General features: G+C 38.2%; 1 protein-coding gene across 1 annotated transcript in view; it reads right to left on the bottom strand.

The window, feature by feature from the left end:
* Nucleotides 1–283: 283 nt before the first annotated feature.
* Snrk (SNF related kinase) overlaps nt 284–27921 on the bottom strand; it is a 194081-nt gene continuing 166443 nt past the window's right edge. Inside the window, exons 8-9 of the mRNA XM_067135427.2 lie at nt 12206–13915; nt 284–2107 (exon numbers count right to left, since the gene is read on the bottom strand). Coding sequence (XP_066991528.2) covers nt 2099–2107; nt 12206–13915 — 1719 coding nt within the window. The 3' untranslated portion in view covers nt 284–2098. The remainder of the gene's footprint in view (nt 2108–12205; nt 13916–27921) is intronic.

Raw genomic sequence — 27921 nt, 5'->3', positions numbered from 1 at the left:
CTAAAGAGCTTGAATACTTTTATAATACTGTATTTGCAACTGGTGAAATTACTGTAATTTATGGTTCCCTTTTGGGGATTTTATTCTCGATATCTTTTTTACTTTCCGACTTTCTGTGACAATTTAAGGGAATCGAATCAGCCACATGCATATATAACGCTTCATGGCTCACACATTTTCCCTCTTAAAACATCATCCGACCACCATCAATATGGCGACTCACGCAGAAACAATGTCTTGTATTGTATGTGATACAGACAAGGTCTCTTCCATATAAACATATGGTAAGTTGGCCTCAGGGCTGGATGAAACCTTTCCAATTCTATATTGATTACAGTCCCAATCCAGCAGAAGCTGGATGAGAGAAATGGATGATGATTATGTTGATGATAGGCTACTTGAAAAATTATGCTCCTAGGAAACTTTAGATCAAATAATTTATTCATACAATATTATGCGGGTACCATCTTGCACAACTTGCATAAGAGAGGTTCTTGGACATTACTATATGCCAATGACTGCCTAAGCCAATTTGACATGCATCTAAATGTCACAAAGAATGAATATTTGGGAACTAATCCAAGCACTTTCATCATCAAATGTCAAGACCTAGTGACAACTAGCCACTTTCAGATTTCAGGATCCCATTTGCAGAGCAATGGTGGCAGTGATCAGGAACTGTATGCAGTCTTATATGGAAACTTATCGCAAGGGTCCATCTTCATCAAAGATGTATCGTATTATGGTATTATCGTCCAGTAAGTTGTATAGGATAGAGTTGGCCAGACATCAAAAGTGCTGAATGTCCTCTACACACCATGTGAGAGTGGCACCTAAGGAAGTACAGCCATGTCCTAAAAGCAGCAACTGATACCCATCACTTAGGATGCCTACAACTTAACCATCAGGGGGCCGTTTTCACTAGGGTCTTATGGATAACCCACCCGTCTTACAGACAAGGTCTCTTCCCTCACGACAATCACATGTTTAGTCTACTGAAGGAAGCCCTGAAGAAGAAGCATTTCACTACCGATCAAATGGATCCTGATGCTATGGAAAAGCGGTTCAATCAGGAACCAGCATCCTTCATTGAGAAGGGTATAGAGAAAAGTGTTCAGTGTTGAGACAGGTGCCTAAATAGTGGGGATACACTCTCTCAAACTATAATCAGTATGCAGTCATTCTGACATAGTTTGCATTGTTCATTAAATATAGCTTCTAAACACCAATGCATGTTTCAATTGAACCACCATGATATTATAGCAGCCTGGTTATACAACAGGCAATAAATTCTGCATTTTTTAATGTTGCTTCAACTAATGTCAATAAATTAAATATCTACATAGACATCATTAAAGAAAACAATATATCGGGGCTTAGTTTTAAACAATTTCTACTACAATTGGCAGGTAATCCAAAAATTCTTTGATAACATTAATATTATATTGGGAGCCAGCCTTTTATACTGAAACTAAAAACTAATTAAAAGAGAAAAACAATTTACGAGTTAATGCAGTACAAAACTGTTAGTCTACAGTGCTTGACAAAGATGTGCAATTCCTGAAGCTCAAGTCCTGATATCAATAAAAAAGGTTAAAATGCTTAGGCAAATTCACTATCAAAATACGTTTAAAATATATATTTCTTATAGTCCCACATCTCATGAAACTCCATTAACTCCTAAACTGATGACCAGCATTCAGTGATTTCCCACGTAATACTTTCCCTGAACTCAGTATTCCACTAAACTGAAGAAGATAACACATGGAATTAAATATTTCTGCACCACATCTACAATGTGAGCAAGTCTGTGAGATACAAGACAAAAAGGCAAACTAGACCTTTTTGAATGGAACCTTTATCTTCCCTACCCACACTGAAACCAATTAAAATATGCTACATTTTAGGGTACATTGAAACATTTCTCTCACTCAACCAGGAGAAAACTCAAAACAGCAAACATTTTACAAACTAAGAAGGATCTTCACTATGCTGCAGCATATTGCAGTAAGAAGCATGATGCATTTCGCGGTTACGAGAAAACAAAGTCAGTACAGCAGCAGCATCCTTGATGAGTTGCTGCAGACCAAGTCTAGGGTTAAGTTGCCTGCAATCAAAAAAATATTACATCAGAATGTTACTTACCAATAATAGATTTTTTTCTATTTGTTTTACGTCGCACCTTATGGCGACGATGGGATAGGATAGGCCTAGGAATGGAAAGGAAGCGGCCGTGGCCTCAATTAAGGTACAGCCCCAGCATTTGCCTGGTGTGAAAATGGGGAGCCACGGAAAACCCTTTTCAGGGCTGTCGACAGTGGGGTTTGAACCCACTATCTCCTGGATGCAAGCTCACAGCTGCACACCCCTAACCGCACAGCCAACTCGTCCGGTCTCTACATAATTTAATTTAATGAACTGCTTGTAGAATACACAATGTCTGTACATTACATTGTACTACCTGCAGTACTTTTCTTAATGTACCACTAAACAAGGAAAATATAATGAGCACTGGGAAGGGAGCAGCTTTCCAAGGCAAGGACATGATAAAAAAAATATGTAAGTTATGCCATAAAGTAGAACACTGCTGGAAACATATTTTTTGGAGGCAAAATAGTATACGGTAGTAGAAAGGACTGGAAAAAACTAGTTCAGACAAGCTGCAATGTAAACATCATTATACCAAGTGAACTGGCGACGCAGTACAGATTGTGTAGCTATAAACTTGCATTCGGGAGACGCTGAGTTTGAACCACCACCACCACCACCACCACCACCACCACCACCACGAAGATGGTTTTCCATGGTTTTCCATTCTCCACAAAGCAAATGCTGTACCTAATATAAGGACATAGCTGCTACCTTTCCAATCTTAGGCTTTTTCTATCCCATTATGAACCAAAATTAGTGTGACATTAACCACATTGTAATAAAATACATTTTTTAAAAAGCCCCCAACCCATAAATGCGTAGGCTATCTAATACCCTGCGAGATCTGCAATGACAAATGTAATTATAATCATTAGAGCATACCACCTGCAACAGGTTCCTAAATGTGGAATGCATAATCAAATACTCAGAGGAACACCAACAACCAAGTTCACTGGTAAGTCACCCAGGTACGTAGAAACAAACCACTCAACTTCGTACCTTTAGCTACCTGGTTTAGACTTATGGCCTTAGAGAAATTATATTAGTAATATTTTGTCTGATGCTTGCTTGTATATGGAGCTGTCTTGCTCATTCATCTTTTCCATTCTTCACATTTTCCGAGTACATCTCTATCCTAATAACATATTTAGTCCCAATATTTTTAATGGGCAACAATTTTCTATTCATATTATATCTACCTATTCAATATACATTAAACTTGCAAAATTTTAATCGTTGCTCACACTACACTCTGAAATAATACCCCAAAAATTAGATGGTATCTTTTCATGGATGGCAGTATGTTCACATCTTGGTTGCTGCAGCCATTTTGAACCAAGAACTCACTGCAGCTGGGGACTGGCTCTTTATTTGGTACTCAGTATACCTACAAACATAATCACGTAGCGCATACAGAATTTATCCCTGACACCGAAGCAAAGCAAGCAAGAATATATTTCTTACACGACTGTTGATTTCTGATCATAGCGATGGGACCTCAGGTTTTAATAAATAATGTTATTGGCTTTACATCCCACCAACTACCTTTTTTAAAATGGTTTTTAAAGATGTTGAGGTGCCGGAATTTAGTTCCACAGGAGTTCTTTTACATGCCAGTAAATCTACCGACACGAGGCTGGCATATCTGAGCACCTTCAAATATCATCGGACTGAGCCAGGATCAAACCTGTCAAGCTGGAGTCAGAAGGCCTCAACCGCCTGAGCTGCTCAGCCCGGCAGCCTCAGGTTTTAAGTGGATCTAAACCACTAGGGCATGGAGACTACAACAGTCCAGCTCTTTGCCTGAATGGTCAGTGTAATAGTCTTTTGTTCAAAGGCTGCTAGGTTCGATTCCCAGCCAGGTCAGGTATTTTATTTTTGTCTGGTTCAATCCTCTAGCTCAAAGGCTGAGTGTTTGTGTTCACCTTTAAGACACATCTACATACAACACTCTCACAACAAATCACCACAGGAACACGCAATAGTGAATACATCCCTCCATGAAGGGTGGAGTCAGGAAAGGCATCCAGTCATAAAAACAGGCTAAATCTAAACCAAGTGCCAACCCCAGGATATTAGGAAAAGGCCAGGAAGAAGTCCTGTCAAGAACAAAATATTACAATATATTATGAAGCATTTAAGGATTTTTTTTAAGATACTGTTTGGAATTATATTCCGTTAGACTGCATGTGACACTATAATAAACTGAATTCTTATATTGAGTCATTTATAGAAAGACAAGAACATATAACAGAATAAACACAATGACAGGTCAGTATTGGGAGAGGGAGCAATAATAAAGGAGACAAGGTCAAATAACAAAATACAATAAGGACAATCTCCAAAAATTATGTTTGCCCTTGTCTCAGTTTCCATTGCTACCTCTCCGTCCGGCTCCATGGCTAAATGGTTAGCGTGGTGGCCTTTGGTCAAAGGGATCTTGGGTTCGATTCCCAGAAGGGTCGGGAATTTTTACCATCATTGGTTAATTTCGCTGGCACGGTGGCTGCATGTGTTTTGCCTTCATCATTATTTCATCCTTCTCATGACGCGCAGGTCGCCTACGGGTGTCGAATCAAAAGACCTGCACCTGGTGAGCCGAACATGTCCTCGGACATTCCCAGCATTAAAAGCCATATGCCACTTCATTTCTGCTCCCACTCCGATGCTGAGCTGCCATTATGTTTGTCCTATTATATGGTCTTATTCATGTCTCATTCTTATCTATTAATGACTTTATTTGTTTCTTGTTCATATCTTTCCATTATTTATATTGACCCATTTTGTTCCTTTTCTCCTTTTACAAAGTTTGTTCTGTGTTCCTAGGTTTTAACTTGTAGGATTCCAGCAAGATATAGCAGACATTTTGGATTCGGGAGGTCAAATGGACCACATTGCTATTCACCTATCAAAGGCTTTTGATAAAGTAGATCATGGGAGAATACTGACAAAAATGAGGGCTGTCAGACGAGACAAAAGTATGAATGAACGGGTGGCTAGATTCTAAAAAATAGAACTCAGAGAATTAGAGTAGGTGAATAATTATCTGATCCTATAATGATTAAAAGGGGAGTTCAAGGCAGTATTATTGGACCTTCATGTTTTCTTATAAATGATAATGAGTAAAGAGCTGGAATGAGAGATACAGCTTTTTACAGATAATGTTATACTGTATGAAATGATAGATACATTACAAGATTGTGAGTGACTGGAAAAAGATTTCGACAATGTTGTGAGATGGCAATGATATGATGGCAAAATGGGTGGAAAGTCAGGTTGTGAGTTTCACCAAGAGGAAAAATCCTCTCAGCTTTAATTACTGTGCTGATGGTGTGAAAGTACTTCATCGTGATCACTAAGTACTTACGTGTTAGTAGTGTATAAGGAAAGATCATCTTTTGAGTGATCACATTAGCGAGGATGTAAATAAAGGTTATAAATCTCTTTATAAGGTTACAGGGTATATAGGGGTTACAGTAAGTATGTAAAAGAGACACTGTAAGTCAGTGAGAAGATCATAATTTAGAGTATGGTTCTAGTGCATGGGACCCTCACCAGGATTACTGAATTCCAAAGAAAAGCAGCATGATTTTTCCGACAAAAGAGCAGCATTATGAAAATATTGCAAACTCTGGGCTGGGAAGACTTCAAGAAAGACAGACAAGCTGCTCGATTAAGCAGTGGAGAGATGGCATGGAATGAGGTTGAGTGGTATTTTTAGAAGTAAAAACAGATCACAATCTGAAGATATAATTGAAATTCGAGAGGACAAATTGCAGCAAATATTTGTTTATAGAAAAAGGAGTAAGGGATTGGTATAATTTACCAAAGGAGAATTCTTTGAAATTATTTAAGAAAATACTAGGTAAAGAACTGATAGGGAATCTGCCACCTGGGTGACTATCCTAAATGCAGATAAGTGGAAACTGGTTGACTGACTGACTGACTGACTGACTGACTGATTGATTGATGATAGCCATTTTCCACCTGAATGCATATTTATCTTTTTATCTCCTTCCTTTTCTGCATCTTTTTATTTCTTCCCTTTTCCTGTGTTTATTCAAGTTTCTTCTTATCTCATACTTCCCACATCAAGACTGAAGATCAATCACGATGGCCCCTCAATGAGTGTTGAAGCCTGCAGTCCTGATGAAGCTGGGAAGCAAAAACAAACTCTGCAGGGGCTGAGAAAAATGGATGGAGAAGAATTGGGATTGAAGAGGACAATCTATTTGGAGACAGAAGTACAGTACTGTATATGAAGATGTGTGGAGATCATCCTAGTCATTTTCTTTCATGCTTGTCTTTGTCTCCTTTTCTATCGCTCCCTTTTCCAATTTTTTTTTTCCTAGGGGCTTTACGTCGCACCGACACAGATAGACCTTATGGCGATGATGGGATAGGAAAGGCCTAGAGTTGGAAGGAAGCGGCTGTGGCCTTAATTAAGGTACAGCCCCAGCATTTGCCTGGTGTGAAAATGGGAAACCATGGAAAACCATCTTCAGGGCTGCCGATAGTGGGATTCGAACCTACTATCTCCCGGATGCAAGCTCACAGCCGCGCGCCTCTACGCACACGGCCAACTCGCCCGGTTTTTCCAATGTTGACCTGTTATTGTGTTTATCCTATTATCCATTCCTACCTCTCTATACAGAGTGAAAGGGAATGTTGTACCATGATCACAGAGGACAGCAGAGAATGATAATTGCAAGGCATATGTAAAAACCATTTTTATTTTTCAGATTTCAGATATACTGTTGTTGTGTGTCATAACACAATATACAAGTGCCATGGCTGTCTGATGGTCACCTGAGTGGAGTGAGTATACAAACAATTGTCACGTGCGCAACATAAAGCCAAATGGGAAAACGCAGACTTTTGTCATTCTGGACAGTAACAGGACACTGACAGCTGTACCATACTGCAGTAAACACACTTCCTATAAACCTCTCACGTTTTTTGGTATTACTTTCCCCTCACACACTGAATTTGACTTGATTTGTGCTTTCCATTACCCAAATTCTTACACTAGTGTAAACTCATTCTTACTCTCCTTTGTAGCTGCATACCTAAATTTGAATGCTCTTTAAATTCAAGAATGAGTAATATAATGAAAAATGATAGAAATAGATGGATCAAGTAGAAAAGATGCGGGTCACTTGGGATCACAAATTACGACGGGTTCTAAACAACAATAAGGTACAAAAGACTTTCTGGTATAAATGATATGGACCAACTGTGTTGATCAGGGGACTGGCATTACAATGGACAGACTAAATAAATTCTCTAGTTCCAAGCAAATGAAGTTCACTGGATTAACAAAATGAGAATATGAAGATGTAAGAAAATGTTAATTTCGCAGGATGGTCTTTCAAACAGGAAGTAAAGTTTTCACTATTGATGACCAGTGTATGGAGGGATAAAACCACCCTTATTCTGTAATGTCTAACACCTTTCAAGCAATAATGACACACACCTACAAAGATTTTGCTACACTAGTAAAAATATCAGTTCAACTACAAACAAATACTCTGCTTTAAAAGGATACCAGAAACAGGAAATCATCCTTCTCCTTTACTACTGTATATCAGAAGCACAACAAACATGTTATAGATGTTCAAATATTGTGGGATTTTTTACTTTACGCTGCAATGACAGACAGGTCTTATAGCGATGATGGGATAGGAAAGGACTAGGACTGGGAAGGAAGTGGCCGTGGCCTTAATTAAGGTACAGCCCCAGCATTTGCCTGGTAAAAATGGGAAAGCATGGAAAATCATCGTCAGGACTGCCGACAATGGGATTCGAACCCACATCTCCTTGATGCAAGCTTACAGCTGCACGCCCCTAACTGCACAGCCAAATCGCCTGGTCAAATATTGTTCTACCAATTTCTAATATTAAAACCAGGTGCATTCTCTTAGACTGTTATACTAAAAAAAATTCAAAAAATAATAAAAAGTGGTGTATGGCTTTTAACGTCGGGATGTGTCCGAGGACTTCGGCTTGCCAGGTGCAGGTCTGTTGATTTGACTCCCGCAGGTGACCTGCGCATCGTGATGAGGATGAAATGATGAAGACGACACATACACCCAGTCCCCATGCTAGGGGAATTAACCAATTATGGTCAAACTTCCCGACCCTGCCAGGAATCGAACCCGGGATCCCTGTGACTAAAGACCAGCACGCTAACCATTTAGCCATGGAGCCAGACGACTGTTATACTAAAACAATGAAACAAAACTAATAGGTCATGGAAAGTAAACAAGCAAGTGTACAAATATTTGTCAAAGATAGGAAGCTGTTTTCCTTCCCCACACAAAGATATCCCACAGGTGTATACGAAAGAAGACATGGAAACTCGTTTATTTTAATACTTCTCCCTGACAATAAAACACACATGTTCCTCCACCACTTTATCCTATTACAGTATATGGTACATTTTCTACTCGAAACCTTTTTTATTTCCATTTCCTTAGAACTGAAGTATCTCTTCAGCTTGCATGCCTATTGATTTTTGTCTGTAACGGTGCATGCATTTAATATGTAGAAATGGTCATTAACCAAAACGTGCTACAAAATAACAATGTGTTAAAGATTGATATGAAAAAGTCTAACTGAGACAGCAATGATATGTACAGAAATATTTTAATTTTTGGTTTCTTGAACAGGAATTAGCACTTACCGTATGTCTTATACTTTATGAAACAACTCCTCCTTTTTGTTTCATGGACTACCACTAGATTTAAAAAGTTCCTGGAATAATATTTTTCCCTGTCAAAATGAATAAAGCGATATGGAATATTTTTTCCATTAGTTGTTGGCAGCACTCATATCAACCTCTGTACAAACCTCATGTTCATGACCATTGTTGTCTTTGTGTTGCAAAGATCTCTGACACTTTGTGGTTTGCAATTGAGTTTGGCTACACAGCAATGTATAAATACAGTAAAACCTCGTTAATTCGAAATCGTTGGGATGAAAAAATCGGACTTTGAATTACGTGACTTCAAATTAACCACCAATTCGTAATTCAGAAATGCCAGACTTTGCGGCGTCACAAAATATTCTAAGACTCATTACTGCATGCAATTAACCTTGATTCACAGTTTAAACCTTTCACAAATGCCATGAAAAAAAAACTATTTTCAATATGTATCCAACAAGGTGCATTTACAGTACTCAAATAATGCACTTGGATAACTCACTGGCAAAAATAATCTCATGCAATTACATTTTAAAAAAAAACATGATTCAAAGATAAGGAGAAATCTAAATCTACACTGGCTCCCCTGTAAACGTACTTTATTCATTGGATTACTGTACTGTATGCATTTTAGGTGCCTTTTACTTGCAAGGAAATTACCCGATGCAGTTAAAACATCATGGCTTTTCAAACTTTCTTATGACAAGGGGAGAAAGTCTCTCGCTCCCGTCTGCATTAAAACACAGTAGTGACTCTATAAACCAAACCTAACCTAACTCAACCACATGGCATTACAGCCCTTGCAGGGCCTTGGCCTACCAAGCGACCGCTGCTTATCCTGAAGGCCTGCAGATTACGAGGTGTCATGGAGTCAGCACAATGAATCCTGTCATTATTCTTGGCTTTCTTGAACAGGGCTGCTAACTCACTGTCAGATAGCTCTTCAATTCTAATCGCATAGGCCGAGTGGACCTCGAACCAGCCCTCAGATCCAGGTAAAAATCCCTGACCTGGCCGGAAATCGAACCCGGGGTCTTCGGGTAAGAGGCAGGCACGCTACCCCTACACCACGGGGCCGGCACAGTGACTCTATACTTGTATGATTTCCTGCCATAGCACTTCTCTCGTAATTCAGAAATGCCAATCCTTGCCGCATCACAAAGATTCTAAGACCCATTAATGCATGCAATAATCACCCTGATTCTCAGTTTAAACCTTTCAAATGCCATGGAAAACACTACTTCCAAAATGTATCCAACAAGGTGCATTTACATTATTCATATAATAATGCACTTGGATAAAACAATGGCAAACATAACCTCACGCAACGAAAGAAAACAGAACATGATTCAAAGACAAGGACAAATTATGCTGGCTCCCCTGTGCAAATGCTTTATCCTGTACTGTTTGCATTTTTAGATGCCTTGTACTTGCACGGAAAGTGCCGGACGCCCTTAAAACATCGTGGCTTTTCAAACTTTCCTATGATGAGGGAAGGAATTATCTCGCTTCCGTGTGCATTGCAACACAGTACAGTGATCCCCACCCTCGTATGACTTCCAGCTGGCGCTTCTCTCCTTTAAGACCGTAAGTCCGTTTGGGCTCAGCATTGAAAAAAAAATAATCCAGTTTCATTGGCATTGACAATACTGTTCGGTGTGTACAAATTGATTATATGAGCCACGCTTTTTCGCCAACTGTCGGCCATTGCCTGTGTTCATGGATTCTCCTTCTCTGCACACTGCCTGCTATGTGATTTTGTAGCATTCCTTAAAATGCTGAATACAAAAGAATTAGGATTTCACTCGAACTTAGCAAATATGAAGCACACTGTAGACACGCCGAAGTGAGTAAAAATGCGGAAAGCTACCCCAGCACATTCCGAAAGGGCTATTCTTTCATGACGAGGATAAATTTTAAATTTAAATTACTCTGTAAAATACTTTTTTTCTAAACGTAAAGGCAGTTTTGAATTAAAAAGTTGAATTTCGGTAATGGGATCGACATTGTTGTTCAAATTACAAATTATCCATGATTCGAATTGATTTAAATAACATGCAAAACTGTACCTAATGCTTCCGGGAATGAGAGCTGCTTCGAATTAGGCGAGATTTTGAATTAACTGATTTGGAATTATCAAAGTTCTACTGTATTAAACTGTGTGTCTTGTTAAAAAATTTCCTTCAGAGACATTAAGAATGCTTGAAGAAGCTTATGGTAAACCAGGAATTTTAAAAAATTACGTATATATGAACCATCATACCTGACATAAACATCTGTGCGAAGGCTGTGCAAGCTGCAGTCAACTTTCATCAGTGACAAATAAAGCAAAAATTCAGCACATGCATGATGTTATGGTGGGAGATGGATGAAAGACTATTGAAGAGAGATCTGCAGAGATTGGAATTTCACTTGAAAGTGTTCGCACAATTCTTCACAAAAAACCGAACATGCATTACATTTATCAAAAAGTTGGTCCCAAAAACATTCACTCCTAAACTACAAGAATCACTCCTGCTGGGGACCTAATCACTATGGATAACTAAGATGGTGACTTTTTTCTAACAACGTAATTGCTGGAGAGAACACTTGATGTTATTTAAAGACCTAGTTCCTAAATGTCAAGCGTACGAGTGGAAACCCAAAACATCTCTGAAACAAAATTTTCATTAGGACATTAGCTATGCTAATATTTTTCTTGATACTCAGAGTCCACCACAAATTTATTTCTGAAAGTCGTATTGTAAACAAAGAAATTTATGTAGACCTTCTTCGTCGCTTCAGGAATACAGTGAGAAAGAAGCAAGTGACAGAAAATGGCTGGTTTCCTCTGCATGACAATGCACCTGCTCATCAGTTAGTCTTGGTAATAAATTACCTTGCCAGGTATAAAGAACCTACTCAATACTCTCCAGATCTGTCACAACCAGACTTAGTCCTTTTCCCACGGTTAAAATGTCATCTAAAGAAACAACAATTTGCAAGTGCTGAAGTCACAGCAAAAGTGACTAGAACATTTTACAAAATGGTTTTGAGCAATGCTTTAAAACATTGTATCATTGCAGTTGGAAACTATTTTGAAGGAAATGTTGTCTAAATGAATGCAGAGTAATTTATTTTTCTGTTATTAATTCCAGAAACTCTTTGAAGCTAGTGTGCACATACTTCATATGCGATGCAAAATTCCTTCAATGAGTTTTGGTATAACAAGAATAAGAAAGCTCAAGTTAGTGAAAAGTGTCAGGAACAATAACTTAATTCTTAAAATTTACAGTTATCTTGAAATTTGAGGATAAATATATTACATGCATCAACCATACTTCCCTCACAGTAAGAAAGACAACTCACCAACTTTCTGCCACCCTCATCTTCTGCAGCTGTTGTCATGGCAATAGGACACCATCTGTCATCTCCACAAAGAGAGGGAGCTAGAGTCACACGGTCCCGCACAATGGATCCACAAGACTGAGCCTTGTACAGACGACCTCGCCCAAACAGGCCAGGCAGGGGCAGACACAGTTTCTTGTGAACTTGGAAGTAACGACCTAATAACCTACCCTTTTTGCTAGAACTCTTCTGTTTCTCTGGCTTACAACAGTTTTCTTTCTCTTCCAGACAACATTCTGGCCTCTCCGGGACCTTCACGGCTCCGCGATCCTCCTTCAAAAGCGAGTTGCCCATTCGTAGGGCACTGCATTTCCCTTCTGTTGTGCCCAGCTTCTTCGATGCCGACCCAGAGAGGGACCAGCCCTGTAGCAGGCGAGCACCGAAGCTACGCACTTTAGGAGACGAGACGGATGTCGTGGTAGAGTGAGATGCTAAGACGGAGGAGGTAACTATGACTACGTTATTGTGGCACATATGTTCCGCTTCTTGAACTTCTGTTATTCGGTTCAAGGACTGACTCTCACGAAGCCTTGTCTCTCCAGGTCTCCGGCGTCCTGTACGATGCCGCCGGCCAAAGGGAGGTTGTTGCACAGTACCACTGCACTGTCGACGACCACCACCACCCCCACCACTGCCACCACCTCCACCACCACCACCCGACTGAGTTCGTGAGCCCTCTGAGACCCCGGCAGTCTGTGAAGGGGCCTGTTGTTTACACTCTGCACGAGTCCCACCACCACCTGCACCTCCACCTGTACTGCTTCCAGGATCTTGCGAATCGCTAGAATCATCATGAGAGTCTCTCCGCTGAGGTAAAGGCTTTTCTCCAGCTGCTGTTCCCAATTTATGAGCCCGTTTCTTTCTGCTTTCACTATCATCATCACTTGCATCAGATGAGCTGCAGCTTGCTGTTCTTGCTTTGTGAAACTTCGCTCTCCGTTGCTCATATGCAGCTCCCTGCTGTCTAGCCACAAAGCCACGTGATCCCGACCGGATGGCTGTCACCTCTCCTGATGCTGCTCCATCGCCTTCTTCAAAGATTTCATTCAGTGCCAACTGAGGTGAGCTTAGCACAGAGTGCATAGGACGGGTTGGAGAAGGCATTGTCTTGTATTTTGGAAGAGCTGTTGCACCAGACATTGCTGGTGTTATATGGATAGGAATAGATATGGTAGAAGATTCTGTAATGATAGAAGTAGTAGTGGATGGAGTCGTAGTAATAACGGAAATTCGCGATGGAGGAAGAGTGGGTTTTAGCACCGACAGTTCAGACGGGGGCTGCTGTTTAGATCCAACACGCCACTTAGTACTACCAGGAATATAAGCAGCAGTAGTACTGACTTGGCCTGTGGACGATACCACAGCTGACCTAGGTCTGTCAGAACCAATAACTGGCGAAGGTGGTTTCTTGCTTGGTGGTATCCAAGAAGACACAGGAGGTACTCCCAAGTGTGCAGCGACAGGAGCTACAGCAGTACTGGGTTTCTCCTTGCGTCGTTCAGATTCAGCTAGGCGCTCCTGTAGGGCTAAATTCAGCTTTCCCTCGGAACGAGAACCTCGGCGATTCAAAGAGTTGTGGGGAGGAGCCAGCTCCTCCCTCCCAGAGCAAGAGTTCATGTCGTCTTCATCTTCTTCTTCCTGCACGATGCTACATTTGCGTGCTCGGTAGTTCTGTAGACAAACAAAATAATTACAATGAAAGATGATGAAGTGTTACTTCAAATGCATAAATTAAGATTCTCAACAACTCACATGTGAGACTACAAATCAAAATTAATAAAAGGGCAAAAAGTGTTCTCAACTGAAGAAAGGATGTCAGCAACTGAAAGGTTAAAGAAATATTGGAAGCATAGAAAAACTAAATTTCCTTTGTGTAATTGACTGGAGTTGCCCTATGTTGGAAACAAACAAACAAACAAACAAACAAACAAACAAACAAACAAACAAACAAACAAACAAACAAATAAATAAATAAACAAATAAATAAATGACTAGTACAATCCTTACTCTATCTACAAGTTAAGACTGAACCAGGTTTGAACATTAGATGTCAACTAAAACTATCATCTGTTGAAGAAATGCATCAACATAGTATCAGTAAATATGTCAACATATTTTATTAATATACTGTAATGTATTTTTGTTATTGGATTAAGGGAGAAAAAAATACCACCACATATTTTACCAGAAACTCATGGTACATGCCATATGATTTTATTAAGAGCAATGTCGTATAATTATCACGCGCGCCGAGAACTCCAAGCTCGCTGTGTTTACATGTGCCAGGACAAGGCAGCGAGCAAACGAACAGCTGTGTGTGACGTAGAAGGAGCAAGGCAGACTAGCCCGCCCAACTCGTCAACCTACCTCGTGGCGAGAACTGGATGCATCTGGAATCGATGAGTCATGCATTTGAAAATTTTCAATTCAGAAATTTAAAAAAACTTCTTTAATAATGCCATTCTGTAGCCAATCACAAGAACATCTCTGTTGTCAAATCTCAAGAAAATCCTTCAAGGAATTTTAGAGTAAATCCACTTTGAAATAATCACGTTATCATACAAAGTTTAGGCCTTGACAGTAAAAAAGACTGCTCAGCGATAGACCGACATTCTTTGGCAAGGGCTCTGCCTGGTCAGACCCTGTGTTATTCTGTCCATCGGAAAGTAAAGTCAAGTGACAACATGGTGATTGTAAAACACGACTTGTAAATTCTCACGCCGAGAATTGAACTTGGTGTAATTCTCAAACTTCATGTTTCTTTGATCAAAAACCAAGTGAAGTGTTTAACTTATTTTGTTGCTGTGCAAGTGTTAGAACATCATTTAATATTTCAATTACTGTGATATTTGGAAGTGTTTGAGATATCTCATCATTATTAACACAAGCATTTATATATTTCTTACCATTCAACACTTAAATGCTCCTTAACTAGTGATAAACTATTAAATACGAGTGACTTAAAATGATAATCCATTATGGTGTTAATCTTAACTGGATTCGAACTGATTTCTGCACATAATAGTATGTAACTATTTCTAAATATTCTTCAGTGACTTTGTTATTTTATGAGACTCACTGTGCTAAGAGTGAATGACTAGTTATTATTTATTTCATCGCTATTAGCAGTGTTGTACAGATAAACTCTTTAATAGTTCTTTTTTGTGTGTCAAGTGTGACAGTATTATTTTTACGTTGTAGCAAGTAACCACAGACAGTGTATAGCAAGTGAACTGTGTTTAGTTTCATTGTTTTTAGTGGTAAATAACTATAAACTGTGTTCCATGATTATTTCATATTTTTCCCGTAACATTTTCATTTCTTAAATTAATACTTTGAAGTGACATTCATTAATTTCTACCTGCAAAAGTCAAGTGAAGTTTATTGGCACATTCCAAACAAAGTGTTATCGGCCTATATAAATTAAAGGCAGTACTTTGCAAATTTTGGCGATTGTGAATGTGTTGGGGGACTGTACGACTGTGGACACTCATATAAAGCTAAACCACGAGTGATTGCCCCGCATCAAGATCGCTGTAGACCTCCCAGAAATTCAAGACTTTCAGGTACGAGGTACAGGTTTGATTCCATGGTGGCGAGTGGACTTGGAAGCCGAGCCCAATTCCATGGTGACAAGAGGATCCTAGAGTACGAGTTGCCTGGAGAACCATTCTGGAAGACGATTCGGGAGATGGTGATTCAGTGTACCAAGGTGATATGAATTTCAAACTTGCCAAAATTTTGAATAAACCAAGAGTTCAAAGTACACTTATTTACTTACTTATTGTAGATAGAACCTGTCCTCATGTACCAAGCCCTAGCTATTTTTGCCTAGGAAGCACCTTGAGAACTTTACTCTTTTCAAATAACATGTTAGTACAGGCTATCTTTTACTGGTACACTGTTTTATATAGTTTGGTCTTCAGAGATGAATATAATCCTGTCGCATGCATGCGCACACAAAGTTCAAAGACTCAGTCTTCCCTTATCAGAATGAAAGCCCAATAATTTAGATAATGCATAATATGATTACAGGTTATATGTCTAATAATTTTCTTTTTCTTTAAAGTGAAATGAAAGATGAAAATGGCAGGTGGGTATACACATTTCATGCATTTGCAAATATTAAATTAGATGTCATAGGACCTCATAAAAAATACAGTAGAACCCTGTTTACCTGAAATAAAGGGGATGGAGCCATTTCACTTGACACATTTTTTTCGGATGACACATGGTAAATATTTTAGAAATATTTCAGAAGTTAAATGCCGAAATAAAAATTCGTAAACTCTGTTAAACAAAAGTGGATACAGTCTACTGACATTTATATGTTTACATAATGCCACTCATTGTAAAAATCAGTGATTTTCTTCTGAATTTTCTTGGTACAGCGCTGTTGTGCAGCTATGTCACGCCACCGTTTAAACAACAATACATCAGCTGGTTTAGATTCACTGCTGTGTTCAACAAAGCGCAAAGCAATCTGAAATAATGAAACAATTTATTTTGTTACTACTTAACTGAATACTGTATACAGTAATTTTATTACAATACTGTAATTAAAGCATGTGGAACTGTATTTTATTTTATTTTTTTGCTAGTTGCTTTACGTTGCACCGACACAGAGAGGTTTTATCGCGACGATGGGACAGGAAAGGTCTAGGAGTGGGAAGGAAGCGGCCGTGGCCTTAATTAAGGCACAGCCCCAGAATTTGCCTGGTGTGATAATGGGAAACCACGGAAAACCATCTTCAGGGCTGCCGACAGTAGGGTTCGAACCTACTATTTCTCGAATACTGGATACTGGCCGCACTTAAGCGACTGCAGCTATCAAGCTCGGTGTACTATATTTTAATAAAAATTTGAAATCAATCTTACCTCCAATGCATTAAATCCATTATCTGCTGTAACTTGATTCTCAGAACTGCTATTGTCAAGGTCGAAGTCGTCTGCTTCAACCCTTGGCAGTAACACAGAATTCACTATTTCTTGGTTTGTTAGATCAGGTTCAGCATCATCTGATTGTAATCACTCATTCACCTCACACTGGTTAACATTCTCACATCCTAGAATTTGTTTCACCATCTCTTGCGGGTTGTTATTTACCTAATTCTCCGAAAAAATCTCTTCATACAGTTTGTTCCAGGATTTTCAAAGAGTCACTGATGTAATCTTTTTCCAGGATTAGGCACACCAATAAATCACATGTTTCATGTTCATAGACTTTAACGAATCCGTAAGACTTTTACCGGATAATTCACAATCTCTCAGAATAGATCGTAGCAGAAACGCACGATAATGGCGTTTGAATGCTTCCAGAACACCCTGGTCCATAGGTTGAACTAAGCTCGTCACATTAGGGGGCAGAAACCGAACAACAATATCACACCACTTTCCAACTTCCCTGGGTGTGTTGGGGCATTGTCTATCAACAAAATTGCTTTTCTGGGCAATCCCTTAGACTTCAAAAAATATTCAATGCTTGGTACAAACTTTTGAAAGAACCATTCTTGGAAAAGTTGCAACGACATCCAGGTACTTTTTTGAGCTCTATAATATTGGTAATGCAGTGGTGGCAATATTTTTAAGAGCTCTAGGGTTTTTCGATTATCCTATGCACATTAGTGGCAGTCTATTGAGTGCCTAAAGCATTAGCACATGCTAAAACCCTAATCCTCTCCTTATTCCTTTAATGATCTGGTGCAGATTTTTCTTTTAATGATGCTAAGTATGTTTTGACAATATTTTAAAATTTCACCCTGTTTCATGAGCATTATATACATGATCTTTTGGCAATCCACCCCTGTGTTGTTCTCAGACTATGTCTCGTAGAGCATAGCAGCCAGATACAGGGTAAAGAGTGTTGGTGTAAGTACACAGCCTTGCTAAGGCCCATAGGTGGTGGGAAATGGTTCTGAAATTTCATTGTGGTACAACACTTGTCCACGAATATTATCATGGTATGCCTTTATCAATCCAACAAAGTGTTCTGGGCAGCTGAATCACCTTAAAACCATCCTCATTGCTTCTCTAGACACTGTATCAAAGGCCTTTTCCAGTTCGTAGAACACAAAAAATAAAGGCTTCTGTTTTTCTCTGCACTTTTCCTGGAGTTGTCTTGCACAGAAGATTATATCAGTGCTGCCTCTTGAGAGACGGAACCCAGATTGGGATTCAAGAAGTACCTTCTCAAAGATTATCTGGAGATGATTCAACACAATTCTAGCACATATTTTACCAGGTATGGGGAGTAAGGATATACCACGGTAATTACCACAGATGCTTCGATCACCGTTTTTGAAGATGGCGACAATGGTGGAATTCTTCATGTCAACAGCGAACTTGCAAGATGCCTATATTAGAAGTATTATGGAGAAAAGCCTGGTTTTCAGAGGTATGCCTCCACTTTGGATGAGTTAAAGGGAAATGTTGTCTAGGAGCCTTTCTTGGTTTTAGATTATCAAGAGCTTCTCTAAATTCCTGAAAAGTAGGTGGGACAGCCATCGAAAGTTGTGGAGGATATTGTGGCACACATTAGAGGAAGTCTTCAGCAGCAGAAGAAATGCAGTTTAAGAGCAAGCTGACGTGTTCCTTCCAGTGGTAAAAGGTGACCTGCGTATTAGCGAAAATGGTAGTATTGCAAGTGACTAATCTTATGTTTTAATCCGTATTGAAATCTGTTGATATACAATAATAAATTTTTATTATGAATCCACCTGTTCAAAATGTATTGAACAGGTGGATTCATAATAAAACTTTATTATTGTATATAATAGTAGTATTGTCGGAGGCTTTCAGGATGCCCAATGAGGAACGAACAGATCCGTACAAGTCCATAGAGGTCTTTTATTCCAGGATAAAACTTTCGTAGGTCTCTGGCATCAGACAGATTTTGGAGTTCCTTAGCCTTTTGTTGCCACCAGTTGTTTTTGATTACTTTTATTTCAGTCTGACATTTTTGCTTGAGTTCTTGATAACGTGCTTTCTTCCCTACAGAAGATGAATCCTGAGCAAGAGGTAGGTAGGCATTCCTTTTAACACTGATGAGACTCAGGGAATCTCTTCATTATTATCATCAAACCAGTCTTTTCTCTTCCTTACATCATAGCCAATGACCTTCTCCACAGTCTCTCTGATGGTGTTTCTTAATGTAGTCCACTCTCATCAAACATATTTTGTGTTGACTGGACATTTAGTTAGCTGATTTAAAAGAGTGTCTTGGAGAGCAGTGCGAACCACTTCATTCTGAAGATTGGTGATGGATTTGCAGTAAAAACAAAAATAGTGAAAGAACATCAGCTCACACCTATTCCAGTCAATGAAAGTCTCATTTCTCTTCAAATTCCTCTTGCTGTAGATAGATTTGTTACCTTTCTCTCTTTCAACATATAACTTAAAAATAGCTTATAAACAGCTCAGTAGTTTTCAGAAAAAGTAGGCTGATACTGTTGGTCCTATTTCAATGAACATTTTCCGGTATATTTTTGAAATATTGCAAAAGCAAAGAAATACATACTCTTATCATAAGCCATGAGACCTTCACTTCTACATGGAATCCAAATAATACTGCCCTTTTCTAATTTGAAAATATTCTGTGCATTAACCACAGCTGCCTTGGTCAGAATAATACACTACTCAAAAAAAGAAACTTAGTCCACGTGTTTAGATATTCCTAACTGCGTTGTATGAATGCAAAGTGGGATGGGGGGAGATGACTGTTATGGCAAAAACATATCCTGTTAACATAACAGAGGGCTCTACCATCATCCCGATGTATGGGAGGTGTCAGTGTCAGTTGAAATGTATGAGTGCCTCAATATGTGTGTGAAAATTGGTCTGTGTGTAGTGTAATGTTTACAAGTCATAGCTGATCATACAGACCAATGCAGGCAACAGGGAATGCAGCTATCACTGAATGAAGCCACTCATGCACCTACACTGTATCCAGAAGGCTTCTCACAGAGGTATGTAGCCAGAATGCTGGGGGTTGCTCAAAACACAATTTGTATCTGCGAAAATGTTTCCGGAGACTAGAAGTGTTGCAAGTGACTAATCTCATGTTTTCATCCGTATTGAAATCTGTTGATATACAATAATAAAGTTTGATTATGAATCCACCTGTTCAATACATTATAATGTTGTCACATTTAAAATAACTTCATTAGTTAAAAAGTTATATATGGGACATGTTTCGCTCCCTTATAGAGCATCATCAGCCAAATCTGAATCTCGAATAATTGTTATTTACGTAAATAATGACTTAAGAACTATTAGAACATTTTTGACAAACTTAAAACTTACTCTATTAGAATATCATAAAATATAAAATCTTTGTATACATGGCTTAATTACATGTGCTTAATAGGAAGATACATTAAAATTATGGAAGAGAGAGTACTAAAATATAAAATAAAATAAAAATATATATATCATGTCCAAAATCTTAGAAAGACGTGAAAATCAATCTTAGGAGCTAAATTTGAGGATTTTCTTGGCAATGAGATCTGGTAAAAAAAGTTATTTATCCCTTGTGGATAAGAGTCTATAAAAATTCAAATTTATTCCTTTTCTTGTTACAGACATTCAACAAGATAAACCAAGCAGCAACTTTCAATACGAACGTTGATTTACGTCCCTTTCAATCATCCTTATCTAATCCATTAGTTCAACGAACGGTCATTGACATCTATAAGAACATATCTTTTCAACAGCATTCGCCGAGGTCATATGACAACAAGCATTTAAATTTGTTGAAGACCAACATTTATCCTGTTACAAATTCAATCATCAAACTGACCCTTTATATTTGTGGCTCGAATAGATCATACTTGTCGGCGTGTCACTCGAAAGTTGTAGAATTTCTTTAAGTGCGCTTCTGATCATGTTATTTTCACCATGTTGGTCCGTATTGACTTATAGTCAAATTTCTATACAATATTTTCACCGCCTTGTCAATACTTACACATTTTATTTTATTTAATTTAATTACCGTACATGTACATGTTTCAAGAACCACCGCTCTCTTCTTCAGCGGTGTCAAACATTAATTGATCCTTGGACTATGGTACAATGATATACCGCTCTCTTCTTCAGCGGTGCCAAACATTAATTGATCCTTGGACTATGGTACAATGGTATAATATAACATATATATATGAATTTTGAAAATTGATACAATTTCTCTTAGTTTCACCTTTCCTATTTACTATGTCATTTGTTGCAGATTTTACTGGAAATTTCCTAACTAATGCAATCTATTAAATTAATCTCTATATATTAATTTATGTCCTTATTTACATCTGAAAGAATAATTATTTCTTTTTGTCTAAATTTAACATTTACTTGCCATTTAGTGGAAATACTTAAATAAATCAATTTTTAAAATAATAGATAACATCCATAAATAGTCTTTATCCTAAAATCGTAAAATCATAAATAATAAATATCAATTCGTAAAATATACATCTATATATATAAAATAAGAGTTTTGTCTGTACATTGCTCAGAATTTGAAAAGAATGGTATTTCTGTATCGGTCATGTCCACAGTAACAAGGAAATGCATTTTTTACTTTTCTGTAATTTCTGTCTGTCTGTCTGTATGTACACGCATCACGAGAAAACGGCTGAAGAGAATTTAATGAAAATCGGAATGTAAAGTCGGGTGACGAACCTCTACAATCTAGGCTATAAATTATTTTAATCACGCTGAGTGAAATGGTAGTTTAGGGGAAGGCCTGAAATTTAATTCTCAAATATTTGTTATTAATGGTCGTGTCTTAATGAAAATCGCTAGACAAAGATGGAAAATAAGCCGCTACAATATAGGCTATACACACTGAGAAAAATGGTAGTTTAGGAGAAGGCCTAAAATTTAATTGTCAAATATTTATTTTATTAGTGGTCGTATCTTCACGAAAATTGGTATGCAAAGTCGGGGAATAGGTCGATATAATCTAGGCCATCAATAATGTTATTCGCACTGAGTGAAATGGTAGTTTAGGGGAAGGCTTGAAATGTAATCTATATATCTATATATATAAAATAAGAGTTTTGTCTGTACATTGCTCAGAATTTGAAAAGAATGGTATTTCTGTATCGGTCATGTCCACAGTAACAAGAAAAAGCATTTTTTACTTTTCCATAATTTCTGTCTGCCTGTCTGTATGTATGTACACGCATCACGAGAAAACGGCAGAAGAGAATTGTATGAAAATCGGAATGTAAAGAAGGATGATGAACCAAACAATCTAGGCTATAAATTATTTTAATCACGCTGAGTGAAATGGTAGTTTAGGGGAAGGCCTGAAATTTAATTCTCAAAATATTTATGTTATTAGTGGTCGTGTCTTAATGAAAATCGCTAGACAAAGATGGAAAATAAGTCGCTACAATATAGGCTATGCACGCTGAGAAAAATGGTAGTTTAGGGGAAGGCCTAAAATTTAAATGTCAAATATTTATTTTATTAGTAATCGTATCTTCACGAAAATTGGTATGCAAAGTCGGGGAATAGCTCGCTATAATCCAGGCTATCAATAATGTTATTCGCACTGAGTGAAATGGTAGTTTACGGGAAGGCCTGAAATGTAATCTATATATATAAAATAAGAGTTTTGTTTGTACATTACTCACAATTTGAAGAGAATGGTATTTCCGTGTCGGTTATGTCCACAGTGACAACGAAATGCAGTTTTTTTCTTTTCCGTAATTTCTGTCTGTCTGTCTGTCTGTCTGTATATATGTACACGCATCACGATAAAACGGCTGAAGAGAATGTAATGAAAATCGGTATGTAATGACGGGTGATGAACCACTGCAATCTAGGCTACAAATTATTTTATTCACGCTGAGTGAAATGGTAGTTTAGGGGAAGGTCTGAAATGTAATTCTCAAATAAGTTATTTATGTTATTAGTGGTCGTATCGATAAATACTATAGAACTAACCTAACTTTAGTAATGTCGTAAGTTAGTAGTAGTTATGTAAGATTTATTAAATTTCCGATCACTTATGTCTTATATATTGTTACCGTACCGCATATAATTTGAGATATTCATGAATTTGGATTTTTGTTACAAAGTCCATATCAGCGCTGAGTCACGAGAAAATGGGTAAACAGAATTTAGTGAAAATCGCTATGTAAAGTCTGAGAATAAAGAACTACAGTCTACGACATAAATAATTTTGTAAGACACCCTAATATCACAGAGTCGAAAGAAAACTAATGTGAAGGCCTGCAATACAGAATCAACAATAACACTACATTGACCAATGTTTGTTGTGATGTGGTTTTTGTCTTCTCTTTCCTCTCATCCCCAATAGATAGGATTACTGCAGCGTACCGAGGATTTTTTTAATTTGCTTGACGTCGCACCGACACAGGTAGGTCTTATGGCGACGATGGGATAGGAAATGAATAGTGGTGTGAAGGAAGCGGCCTTGGCTTTAAGGTACAGCCTGGTGTGACTGGTGTGAAAATGGGAAACCACGGAAAACCATCTTTTATTTTTCTTAACGTCGCACCGACACAGATATGTCTTATGGCGACGATGGGATAGAAAATGTCTAGGAAGTGGAAGGAAGTGGCCGTGGCTTTAATTAAGGTACAGTCCCGGCATTTGCCTGGTGTGAAAATGGGAAACCACAGAGAACTATCGTCAGGGCTGCCGACAGTGGGGCTCGAACCCACCATCTCCCGAATACCATCTTCAGGGTTGCCGGCAGTGGGGTTCGAATCCAATATCTCCCAGATGCAATCTCACTGCTGCGCGCCCCTAACCACACGGCCAACTCGCTTGGTCGTACCGACTGTAACAGCCTGCCTGTATATTGGTGGGAATTAGCTGGGGTGTAAGATAACTTTCTTTCTTAGCATGCCGTTCCTCTGGTTCATACATTTTCTGATATATCTGGTACGTAACACACTGGTTCATCATAGTATTCGAGCTATACAATCCCTACTCTGAGCCACTCATTGGAATGAGTAGTGTGCATATTTAATGGAATAATGACAGAGGAGTGTTCACGGCAGTCTGCGACCTGGTTATTCCAGCTCTCGAACTTTGGACTCTTAGATCGGCACCGTAGTACTGTTCGTTGAAAGTGAGAAAGTGTGCGTTTTTTCATTTGATCGAGTATTTTATATCATAACATTGCTTTCAATTGCTACATTCCTACTGACGTTTTTGTAATGACCTATGTTGAATTCAGTCAGTCTTTCTGAGAATCCCGTAGCGAAGCACGGGTACATCAGCTAGTAACATCTATAAAATCAGTTATCCTTTAAGATGTTTCTGCTCTCTTCTTTCTTCTTAAAGTCTGCTATAATTTTCTAGACCTCTCGTATCAGAATATCTTCTCTTAATCTCGTCCAATTCCTTAAATAAATAAACCAAACAAACTAACTTTAGAGACCTTTCGCGAAAATAGACGGTTACTGAGATGCCTGGAGAAATTATTTGGGTCTACTTACTTCATTCCATCTAATTTATCCAAAAATTAAAATTTTGTGATATTGGTCTGAACCCAAACAATATGTCCTCCTTCCTTCTTTGTTGTCAATCTGCTACTCTGCTACTGGTCACGCGATGACCATGCTGGTCGTTTTCTAACCGTCAAACTCCTTTAAATAATAATAAACCAAAAACTAATCTTTAGCGAAGTGTTTATAAAAGAACGATATCTCAGATATTTAGAGAAATTTGTATTTACTTACTTCAGCTCGACTGGTTGCCAAAATTTAACCTTGACCGAAGTATTCTTGTACTAGTTTGAATAAACAAACGTGTTCTGCTCTCTGCTGGCAATGACCTTGTTAGGCTCGCTGCTACCTGCCGTTGTGCTGCCGGTTATGTAATGTAGGGGATGGAGGGGGCGCGTACTTGTGACTGGAACTATTTCTTTCGCTCCTTCTTTCTCTCTCTTCTTATACGATTGTATGCCAATCGGTACATTGCATTTTCTTCATTCAGTGGTTCGTTTAAGTTATTTTCATTATCCTTTCTCTGATCAATATATATATTTATTTTCTCTAAAGCGTCCATTAATTTTCCTTTCGTTGTCATGTGCAATATTTCCACATCTTTGTCTATTTCCGTAAAATTATATTTGTGTTCTTCCATGTGTTCTCCCATTGCTGAGAATCTCCTGTGTCTCACCGCATTCACGTGCTCCTTGTATCTTGTCTCTAAACTCCTCCCTGATTGTCCAATGTATTTTTTCCCACAATTTTGGCATTTGATGCAATATACTCCTGATTTATTAAACCTGTCGGATCTATTAACCTTATGCAAATTAAATAAAATTCTCTTATTATTATTGTTCGTCTTAAACGCCACGTCAATGCCCTTTTTATTAAATATCATTTTTATTCCGTATGAGTGTCTATTATGAAATGTTATTGCCACTACATTCTTCCTTTCTTTCTTTTCTTTTTCCAAGATTGATTTCTGTTTATTTATTAATTTGTCCTTTATTTTATCTACGTATTTCTTCATATATCCATTTCTCTTCGCGATCTCATATATGGTGGTCATCTCTTTTTCGAACGCTTGTCTTTTTAAGGGAAATTTAAGTGCCCTGCTGATCATACTATAAAATGTTGCCTTTTTCTGTTGGCCTGGGTGGAGTCCTTCCTAATAATAGTACTAGTGGTCGTTTCTTTCCTATAAACCTGATACTCTAATGTAGTGGCAATAACATTTCATAATAGACACTCATACGGAATAAAAAAGATATTAAATAAAAAGGGCATTGACATTTAAGCTTGCTCCTATGCTGCGGGCCGTGGACGGCGTAAGACGTTTAATGTTCCGCGCGAGGCAATGCTGTTTATATTCGTCATCTATGCATTCTTACACCTTAGTCAGCGTTACTGGTTGTAGCAGGAAGTTGGTTGACCTTTTTGAGATAACCCTCGCGTTGAGTGGGCTCATGTTTATCTTAGCTGTTTTAGCGGGAATATCTCAGTACTTCCTCGCGCGTCAAGACGGTACTTGAGGTTCCAATGCAGTGCGTGTCGTTCTTGCCGAGTGTAGTATAATGGCTTATAAAACAAAATTTCTTACGGAAGATTAATTATTAGATATTGTTCACAATGATTTTGGTGATGAACTTATTCCTGAAATACTCAGATAGTGAAAGCGAGAGTGACGAGGAAATTCCGATTCCCGAATCCGACAGGCCTATAGATCATCCTAGTTATTGTCCACCCGTTCCACCATTTACAGATAATTCAGCTATAAACGTTCAAATAGAAAATAAGCAGGATATTTTGAGTTACATGAGTATTTTCATGAATGACGAATTTTATCAGTATGTGTGTGAGCTGACCAATCTATACGCGAGTGAAGTGATAAGTGCGGTGCCCCGGCCTTTCACAAAGAAATCGATCATGCAATCGTGGAAACAGTCCAAAATCCTGATATAAAAATGTACTGGACCGAAGACGCTGTTTTTCATACTCCGATATTTTCTAATACAATGTTCCGAACACGCTTCCTTCATATTCTTTCATTTCTTCACTTTGGTGACAGTAATCATTATGCCGAAAATACAGATTGGCTGTATAAAATTAGATGTATTTTGAAACCTGTGACACCAGATATCACACCCTAAATATTTACTAGAGGTAAGCACAAAGTATCATTTTTCTAACATTTATAGCTTAGGAGTAATTATAAATTGTATTAAGTGATGCACGTCAAGAGGGCCGGGCATGAAAATGGCTGGTCCAGGCATTCAAGTGTCCCGCTCAGAAGCAGGTACTGAACGTGTTAAGGTATGTGCAAAATTTTGTTTCCATATCTTGTTCCGTTTAAAACTTATTGTGAAAATAATTTGCTGTTGTTTGCTGTGCCACTAACAGCTGGAATAGCCCGCTCAGATGGTGGCCATGAATGTGTTGATAAGAACATTTTAACATTCATAACACCATTCTTTCTTCAACTTTAAATGTTTTTAACTATGATATGTATATGTCAATTTTTAGCAATCTACTGAAGATGATCCAATTAGGATCGAAAAAAGTATAGATTTGAGAAATGTGAAATTTAAGTTTTTTAAATTCACATTAAATCATAAAGTAGTGAATAAGGAGGATAATGTTTGATAATAAATCACTGTTATAGTGATTTTAAAGATTATTAGTATGTGATAACTTCTGAGGAATCACGCTCTTATCACAAGTGACAGTAATACTGGAAAGTGTATTAAGCCATGAACAGACGAGGACATTTATTGTACAATAGATGGCGCCACGTCGAGATGTTTCCGTGTGTACGTTCACCTTACATGCCATCTACTGGCATACCACGGAATTGCTTGTAAATGGCATGCCATTGGAGCATGCTATATTCCTTACCATCTGGTAGCCATTTCGAGCAAGAGCTGACATGTGAAGTGTGTGTTACATTACCATGTAACTCTGCTGTATTTTTATCGTTAACTATTAAATTAACTATATATTGTAGTTGTTTCTATTTTTATTCATTTTTAATTGTTACAGAGTGGTCTAAAGTCACGATAGATGTCCTGATTGAGGCCTACAGCAGCGAATCGTGCCTCTACAATAAGTCGCCCTCGTACCACAATAAACATGTGAGACACGTGGCTATGGAAAATGTGCGCGAGGCTTTAAAAGAAATTAGACCATCGACAACAAATGGCGACATAATTA

Source organism: Anabrus simplex, chromosome 1 (assembly GCF_040414725.1).
Source record: "Anabrus simplex isolate iqAnaSimp1 chromosome 1, ASM4041472v1, whole genome shotgun sequence".
NCBI lineage: Eukaryota > Metazoa > Arthropoda > Insecta > Orthoptera > Tettigoniidae > Anabrus > Anabrus simplex.
Note: the sequence above shows the minus strand (reverse complement) of the source record. Positions and strands in the feature narration are given on the sequence as shown.